The sequence below is a fragment of the Homalodisca vitripennis genome, unplaced genomic scaffold (assembly GCF_021130785.1).
Source record: "Homalodisca vitripennis isolate AUS2020 unplaced genomic scaffold, UT_GWSS_2.1 ScUCBcl_9189;HRSCAF=17606, whole genome shotgun sequence".
Taxonomy (NCBI): domain Eukaryota; kingdom Metazoa; phylum Arthropoda; class Insecta; order Hemiptera; family Cicadellidae; genus Homalodisca; species Homalodisca vitripennis.
The window spans coordinates 1-9605 of NW_025785301.1; the positions used below are offsets into that span (position 1 = coordinate 1).

Sequence of the window (9605 nt, forward strand, 5' to 3'; positions counted from 1 at the left end):
ATGTGCTAAAATAGAAATATATGCTTCGCCTACCTTATTTTATTTAATAACAAGAGTCCCAAGTTTCCCTAGATAGTTGATTCTTTAAGCTTATGAGATTGTTGTGCGTAGGTTTTTGCGAGTTGTATGTGTTTTGTATTATTTCTTTTTGTATGTCAAATGTACAGTATTGCTCCATGTAGTTTATAGCCCAGTGTTGAACACCCAACATTTATCTAAACCTGATTTGTCTGTGCATATTATAAATGTTGAGGATACAGAAGTCTCAGTTATTCTGGCAGATGGAAGGTCTGGTTCTGGTAATCTGTATATGTTATATCCCATAGGAAGTTCTCTCATAATTTAAATTAATTTTTTTTGCTGTTAAAAAACTGTTGCAGATTAGCTAATTCGATTGCTGAGATGAAATTCAACTTCAACTTCTTCTTTAGAAAATTCCAGAAAACCTTTAGATTTGTATCATCTGCAAATAAAACACAACGTACTGTTTGCAATATAAGATAGTTTGCTTTCAATATTCCTCAAATAGCATGAGAAGAGAAGAGGTCCAAGATTTGACCCTTGTGGGACTCCAATCACGCTTTGCTCTAATTTAGATTTAAATCTTGTTAAAGTTCTATTTGTCGACTTATAAGCTATTTCAACAAACTGTTTCCTACCAGGTCAAGTATGATTTTGAACCAATTCAGTGCAATACCTCTAACTCCAATATCATTTAATATTGATAACAGAAGATGGTGATCAACACTGTCAAATTCTTTTTATTCTATTGACGAATTTTTGAACTGGGACAACTTTGAACCATCATTATGACTAATTTGAACTTACCTGATGAGACCATGTTTTTTAAAAATGTAATTACGCTATTATGACATTTTTTATTGACGCTTTTATAATTCTCTATGAATTGTACAAATAAAGTATATTGTCTATTGTCAAAGGCCTTAGAGAAGTCCCATAAAAATTCCAATAACAACTTCCCCTTTGTCCATTGAATTTATGACCGATTCTATAAAACTAACTGCTGCTGTGACGGTTGAGTTGTTTCCTCTAAACCTATGTTGGGTGTCGTTGATAATGTTGTTTTGTTCTATATAAGTCTTCAGGTCCTATTATATACGGTACTACTTTTTAAAAAAACTTTTGACATAGATGGTAACAAGGAAATAGGTCTATAGTTTGATTTAAGGAATGTATCATTTGCTTTATACATCGGAATAATTTGTACAATATATTTGATGTCTCCAGAATTTCAAAACAACACTCACACTTTTTTATTATATTCCCCCACCCAGAGGAACACAAACTGCTGCAAAGTAAAATTATGACTGGCAAATTTTGAACATCGATTCCAAAACTTTTTGACTCTACCTCTTAATTTAATGAAAAAATTTGTTCTTTTTGCTGCCTGCAATGAGACCATCTTGGGTATACTGGATATTTTCTTATTTTCTTGACAAAAAATTTAGGTGTTTAATATATGATCTGAATATATATACTTAAAATGCACTGAAACTGGGAACCACAATTCTAGACTGTCAGACAGTCAGCTGTATTATGGTTCATACTGAATAAACTAATTAAATTGGTGTTTTATGGTATATATTATACCTTTAAAACTTGACTTTAGGAGTCACAAGACTTCACTATTTGGCTTTTGTGAATAGTTTTAAAGGGAGTATCTCATAACTCCTCTCTACCTGTTGGTTTTTTATAGCCCTACATCTTCTAAAAACTAAGTAAAATTCGCCTCTGTCTAAGAAATTGTCAAAACAAGACCAATACATATAATATATTGACAGGATTTTGAATTGCAATTGTTCGTAAATTCCAATGGAATAGGAAAAAAACTATCTAAGCATCATTAACAATTCTAACTTTTTTTATTCCTCATCACATTTTGTATATTTCTTTTCACCGACTTAGATTTAGTTTTGATCTTCATTATCTTCATCCGTTTGTGCCTGGGCGTTATATTTTCTTTTTTACATGGTTCTTTTTCCTGAAAAAAAAAAAAACAAACACAACATAAATGTTATAGTAATAACAATACATAACTTTATTTTTTAAAATTTTAAATTTATTTTAGTAGTAGAAATGTTTTGCACTGAGGTCAAGTTTTAGATTTGTATTTACAGACAAAGTTTTTTTAAACAGCTTAGTTATTATAATCCAAATTGTTAATCCATATGTTAGGAAGACATGTAGAGATGTTTCTACAGTTACAAGTTATATTAGCTAAGTTGTCTATTGAGTAGTGCACCACTGCTATTACTTCATATAGTGGAGCACTAATCAAGTAATAAGCACAAAGTCAAGTAAATTTATTTGTACTTAACTTGAAATTACAAGAATTATTTATATGTTAGATAAAATTTTAATAGCTTTTTCTTATTTTAGTAACAAACAAGAAAGTATAACCTATTAATACAAAATCAAATAAATCATCTATTAAAATTTGAAAATTGGTTGAAAAGAACCACGATTCCACCCATATTCGATTTAAACATTTCATTCTGAACATTATTTGATCTATATACAGGAGTGAAAATAAAAAGATTGGGCTGGCTATGTATTTTCAAATTCTGTGTGTAATTCTAAAGCTAAAAATGAAGAATAACTTTATTTCAATATCCACTTTGTTTAGACGTTAGCTGCCATTTTGTATTTTTATTAACAAATTATTATCTCTATAACTAGTAAAGCTAAAGCTTTCTTCTTACCTATTCAAACCTATGTGCCAAATTTGGTTTCTTAGCTTTACTAGTTTCAGATAATAATTAATGAATAAAAAATGGTGGCTAGCGGCTAAACGAAGAGGAAATTGGAAAAAAAGAATACTTCATTTTTAGCTTAGAATCGCCACCACAGAATTTGAAAATACATTAGCCAGCACAACTTTTTTGTTACACCCTGTATAGAGCATTGCATTATTAGAAAAATATTTGTCTCATATACTTATTAAAATGTGTATTTATTGAGATTTACATTAGTTCTTATTGGTTTTGTGAGAGGTTGTCAGTGAATATTTATTGCATAAAATCTTTTCAATGCATAATCCACTGAAATAGTCAAATGGATTATTACCCTTTTAGTCCATGGATTTTCAGACTTTTGATGATATAAAGACTGAACAGTGTTGACAAAAATTGTAATGGTTTACAAGGAGAATTGTATCTTCAACACTAATACAGGGTTCGGCAAAAAAAACCTCCCCGGTTTGAGCAAGCCACCGCGTGAGTTGTAGTGGGGATGGAGAATTGGAGGGGGTATTGTTCCGTAGCGGCGTACGTGCCATTTTCAGTGTTCGCCATGGCTTGGCTCGGTGAGCATAGGGCATTTGTTGTGGAGGTGTTTATTAAAAATGGCGGACGGTTCTGTGATTTCTACTCAACGAGCGTTTCGGATTCAACTCGAACTTGGCCGACGTGATAGTGTTTCCTGATGCGAAAACGATTAGACTGTGGGTGTCAAACTTTAGACAAACAGGGTCAGCACTAGAAAGAAAACCAAATGGCCGACCTCGTACTGCAATAACAGCGGAGAATGTGGTGCAAGTGAGAACATCCACCCAACAGTCTCCAAAGCGTTCAGCGGTTTTTAAACATGTGCAGCTGCCCTGGGATTGTCAGAAAGGAGTGTAAGGAGAATTCTGCATAAGGAACTTCATCTACATCCCTACAAAATAATGGTTGTCTGAAGAAGATTATGAAACTCGCAGGACTGCATGTGATGACATTTTGCAAAACATTCCCCCAAATGCTGTCTTAATTTCTTCTGATGAAGCCCACTTCCACTTGTGTGGAAACTGTTAACAAACAGAATTTCCGCTACTGGGCTGCAGAAAATCCTAGGGAACTCCAACAATAACCACTACACAGCCCAAAAGTTACAGTTTGGTGCGCCGTTGCGGAATTTGGTGTGTGGGGACCGTACTTTTTTTTGAAGAAGATGGACAAACATAACGGTCAGTGCCGATCGCTATTGTCACATGATAGAGACATTTCTCCGACCCAAGATCAACCAGTTTGTTGTAGACCATGAGGAAGAAGAAGTTTGGTTCCAACAGGACGGAGCCACAGGTCACACTGCTTGGCAGTCCATGGAAATGTTAAGAGAGTTGTTCCCTAGACGTCTTGTTTCTTTAAGAGGAGACATTTCCTGGCCCCCAAAGTCACCCGACTTATCACCTTGAGATTTCTTTCTGTGGGGCTACCTAAAGGCTGAAGTGTACAAACATCGTCCCAGAACTCTGCAAGAACTAAAAGATGCCATTAGGCAGGAAGTTGCAGCCATTCCAAGGGAAGTTACACGAAGAACTATGGAAAAAACTTCAGGGAAGGACTTCGTGAATGTCTTAACAATGGAGGAAATCACTTATCGGACACAATTTTCAAAACCAAGTAAAGTGTACTAAGTGATGTAAAATGGCATCACATAGGCTGTTCACAAATATAAAGTAATTGTTCTGTATGTTTCTTATTCTTTTTGCAAATGCCTATTGAAATCAGGGAGGTTTTTTTTGCCGGACCCTGTAGTAAAGGAGTTTTCAAACATTTTATCTGCTTAAACTATGGAGCAGTAAAAAAAATAATTACCTTGGTTGATGCAGGTTTGTTTTTATTCACCCACATTTTTGTTTGGATAAATTTGAAAATATGAAAATATTTTGGTATTAGATTGAATACACATATTTATTTATGGGTTATTTGTAAGGACATTACAAGTTGCTTGAACAATTTTTATCAAAAATTAACTGAAATATGAAGAGAAATAATAATTGTACAGATCTTAACCCTTTCAGTGCCAACGTCCGACTACACGGACGTACATAAAATGTGCAAGAAGAGCCAGCGTCCGACTACAAGGACGCGTGTAAATTGTGCAAGAAAAGCCAGCCGTCCGACTACACGGACGTGTTTTAAAATATTCGTAAAAAATACAAAAAATATCTAAACAATCCAAATTTTGTTATAATTGTATTTATAAAGATATAAACTAATAAAAAACATTCAGTTGAATGTATTTCCATTACATTAGTGTTATAAATAAAACAAAATACAAGTGGCTGTGGACGTCGCTAGTCTGAGTCAGCTGTCGTCCGTTGTTTACTAACCAACTACGCAGTTTCGCTGATTGCGCCGAGCTAACTTGTTGTTGTTTCGTTTATTGTTGTAAAATGTTTACAAAATGAAGCGTAGTGCATCACCTCTTAGTGAAAACACTGTACGGAGAGTGTTAGAAGACGATAGTAATGTTGTGAGTGATAGTGAAACAGAGAGTGTTTAGCAAGATGGGTACTTTGGGATTATACCGACCACACCCAGACATGAATTGTTATTTGACATTTTGCTTGTACTGATTACTAGATTAGCTTAGAACAATATTTCGTCAATATAAAAACAGGAATTGTCTTATCGCAAACCCCTCCCCATCCTCAGACAGGGTCAAAGTCGAGCGGTCTAGTAGATAACGTGATTGCAGTTTCGCCGCCCGTTCAGCTGGTGCGTTCGCTTTGTTGTACTTCCGTGTTTTACCCCTACATTTTCTTCAAACACAAAAATTCAACAAAAACTAAAACTCTTTATTGAAAAAAAAAACACACAAAAACTTGTTTTTATTCTTGATCACACTCCGCCACCCAAAATGCGAGTGCCTCCGGCCACCAAAGGTGCTGCCGAAGCCCACGCTGATGTCAACGAAAGAAAAACATCCCTCAAGATAGTACATATCAGTAAAAATATCAAATTCTAGAGGGGCTGATCAGAAATATAAATTGAATTGTAATAGAAAGGCAATTATGTACGTGCAAAAAACTTAAATAATCATGTGATGCCGTGTGGCCTGCCGTAATCGGGATTCTCGAGAAATATAAGATAACAGCGACAACAATACCGATCACAATACCTGGAAATGCTTGTTGATTGATGGAATGTTAGTTCTGTTACTCAATTACATCGTTTTATAACGTTCTAAGTTCATTGAAAAATGTTTAAGCGTTAGGGGCATATAACGGAATCTGACCCCATTAACAATTGATAATCGTTGTAAGTTTGTAATTTTGTAATTAAAGAGTTGTTTTTTCGTTCTATAATGTTTATTTCTATAAATTTATATTTTTGTGTTCTTCATACTGGTGTGGTCGGTATAATCCCAAAGTACTGCAAGATGTGCAAAAAATCCAAATACGCGTTATTTTTGAAAAACAATGATAAAACCTTTATTTTTGAAGATAGATGTAAAATTTTTTTTGTATGTGTTCAAAAGTATGTGGAGGTTCAAATACATACTCAATTTATGGAACAAGGATTTTTTTACTGGCCTTATATTTACACCAAACTGAAAAATTCATCATAAAATTTTATGTAAGTAAAAGTTTTTTTGGTTTTATATTTTTTAATGCATGTTGTAGTAAATTTATTTTTCAGTATTAACTTAAAGCACATTGTTTAGATCAAAACAAAACAAAAAGTAACAATTTTCATCAATAAATAACAAAACTGTGACAGTTTTTTGCAAACTGCTGAAAAATTGGTAATTATAGCCTGGCTCTTCTTGCATGAGCATATGGCACTATGCCTGGCATTTCTTCCACACGCACTAGGGAGAATGTCTGGCACTGAAAGGGTTAAATTGTGAATTAATAATGAAAATGTTAACAAAGGCATTGACTGGCTTTTTAATTATTTTGTCTCAAATGTCTTTTAATTATTTTAAAAATACAAAATTCAATGTACACATACTAAACAATAACATGAACAAACAATATAAAAATTATTTTGGATTTTTTGTGTCATTTTCGAAAACTAGTGAGGTTTGCCGGGTGTATCAGTCACAAAAAACGAAAGCTGACATTGTTGGACTTAGCCATTACACCATATAAACATTAAACTATGGCATAAACAAACTCAAATTAACATCAGGCAGCTGACTGTCAGATGTTATCACAACAGGAAGTGAGCACAATGATTGAATCATTACTGAATTCAAAGTCATATAGCAATATAAAAAATAGTAATAGGGTTGGGGTTGTTTTATTAACTATTTATTACCTAGAACTCAGTCTACTGTTATATCGTTAGCTAAACTCTTACGCATGAAAGAAAAATTAACAATACATCAATAATTAGTCCTAAAATTTGAGCTATATGATTTAAAATATTTTTTTAAATTTTCATTTTGTCAACTAAGTTGTTAAAGCTAAATACTTTGGCTTCAAACAATAACTATTAAACATTGAGATTTCTACTTGAAAACTTACATCCCTACCAAACATGGAAAGAAAGTTGTTTGAAGGTTATTTTTCGAAAAGAAAGTTAATTAAAATTATTACTCATGTCTCAAACTATTTATAAATAGTACTACTATATTATAGCTATCCCAAATATAATCTCCCGTTCTGTGCCAAACTTTATATTCACAAGCACCAGGGACATCCGAAACTTCTGGATTGGCAGAGTGTTATTCAGCTACTATGGCATATATTATATTTTTATATAGGAAAAGATCACATCTCTTTTAATTATCTAATAAAGCTAAAACTGTGAAAATAAAAAAAAAGTTAATTAAGCAATAAAATTTTGTCCTTTTGATCAAAACAAATCAAGAATATTTTGGCAAATAATCATAATTTATGGAGTATACGAAAAAACAAAGCATAATGGAAGTATTCATAAAGTAGATAAATACCTAATGTCTTCAAAACCAAAGAAATCTGCATGGCCTTTACCATAGCTTAATGGCATTTTTACGCCATATTAAAATTGCAACTTTTGTAAGTATTGAAGAATTTTTAAATCAACATTTTTGAAATAAAAGTTTTGTTGGCAAAATCTGATTTACAAGGTAAAACTCCCTTAAAAATAAAACATTAAAAAAAAGGAAGGACATAGAGTATGAAACCACTACAAAAATATTAAAACATGCCTTATTTCAGCAAAATTAGTCCAGTATTTAAGCCATAGATAATACTTTGAACATAACTTTTTTTAGTAACAGAGGACTCCAAAAAAAACAATTTTTTTACACAACAAAACTAGAAACTTCTTTTCTCTCACATAATTTTAATAATGTTGAAACTTTTGATATCTGAATTGTATATAAAGAGACACAGTATCGAGCATTGAACCATCCCTATGTAATTTATAAGTGACAAACTTACAGTTAGAGGTGAACAAGTGTGAGGTGAGGGAAGACATCTCTCACAATTAAAGCAGTGTGACCACTGGGGTTTGACACAGCAGTTACAGGTGTCACAATGCTTGTACGTTCTGCCATCCTGCAACATTGCAACAGACAGAGACATGAGAGGTGAACAAGTGTGAGGTAAGGGAAGACATCTCTCACAATTAAAGCAGTGTGACCACTGGGGTTTGACACAGCAGTTACAGGTGTCACAATGCTTGTACTTTCTGCCATCCTGTAATATTGCAACAGTCAGAGACATGAGAGAGCGTGAACAAGTGTGAGGTGAGGGAAGACATCTCTCACAATTAAAGCAGTGTGACCACTGGGGTTTGACACAGCAGTTACAGGTATCACAATGCTTGTACGTTCTGCCATCCTGCAACATTGCAACAGACAGAGACATGAGAGGTGAACAAGTGTGAGGTAAGGGAAGACATCTCTCACAATTAAAGCAGTGTGACCACTGGGGTTTGACACAGCAGTTACAGGTGTCACAATGCTTGTACTTTCTGCCATCCTGCAACATTGCAAACAGATAGAGACATGAGAGGTGAACAAGTGTGAGGTGAGGGAAGACATCTCTCACAATTAAAGCAGTGTGACCACTGGGGTTTGACACAGCAGTTACAGGTGTCACAATGCTTGTACGTTCTGCCATCCTGCAACATTGCAACAGATAGAGACATGAGAGGTGAACAAGTGTGAGGTGAGGGAAGAACATCTCTCACAATTAAAGCAGTGTGACCACTGGGGTTTGACACAGCAGTTACAGGTGTCACAATGCTTGTACGTTCTGCCATCCTGCAACATTGCAACAGATAGGGACATGAGAGGTGAACAAGTGTGAGGTGAGGGAAGACATCTCTCACAATTAAAGCAGTGTGACCAATTCTTCAACTTAGACATTCCGTCATAGATCGCATCTGAAAAGTGCCAGGCGGCAAAATATTGCCGTCGGTGACATACGCGAAAAAGTGCCAGGTGGCAATATATAGTCTCCTTGATATATGTCGTTTCCTTAAATAAATACGACCTAAAATGGTTAAAGTTTTGTTTTTTTATTCTCTGGTATATTTGTAGATAATTAATATCATTACTTTTTTATTTTGGAGGTCTATGCATTTTTTATTTTGTAATTTTCACGTGACACTCTCAGCTGACTCGATCTTTTGTTGTTAATTCTTTATGCTTTAGTGTAATCGTACCATGGGTAATGCTGGATTCTTCTTTATTATTTGATTTTGTGGTTGTAAATATTAGTAGTGTTAGTTGTTACTTGCTTAGCTATTGTGTGTAGTAGTTACAATGACTGACAATTTGCGATCTCACGGGAGTGAAATTGAAAGTAGCACATTTGTAAATAGAAAAAGTGTAAATAAATTTCAAATAAAATTGTGTAAATATTTCTTGGTAAATAG

The 9605-nt window shown here is 34.0% G+C and overlaps 1 protein-coding gene across 1 annotated transcript; it reads right to left on the minus strand.

Annotated features, from left to right (window-relative positions):
- Positions 1-1864: 1864 nt before the first annotated feature.
- On the minus strand, positions 1865-8334 carry LOC124374582 (rRNA N6-adenosine-methyltransferase ZCCHC4-like). The gene is made up of 2 exons (XM_046832776.1): positions 8162-8334; positions 1865-2002 (listed from the first exon to the last, which is right to left on the minus strand). Exons 1-2 carry the CDS (start codon positions 8303-8305, stop codon positions 1874-1876), a joined length of 273 nt encoding a protein of 90 aa, XP_046688732.1. The 5' UTR covers positions 8306-8334; the 3' UTR covers positions 1865-1873.
- Between the last annotated feature and the right edge of the window lie 1271 nt (positions 8335-9605).

Coding starts and splice junctions, on each gene's coding strand:
- LOC124374582 (XM_046832776.1), bottom strand. CDS start 8,305: ATGTCTCTGTCTGTTGCAATGTTGCAGGATGGCAGAACGTACAAGCAT. Junction 2,003..8,161: donor ACACTTGTTCACCTCTAACT/GTAAGTTTGTCA, acceptor TTTTTTTTTCAG/GAAAAAGAACCATGTAAAAA.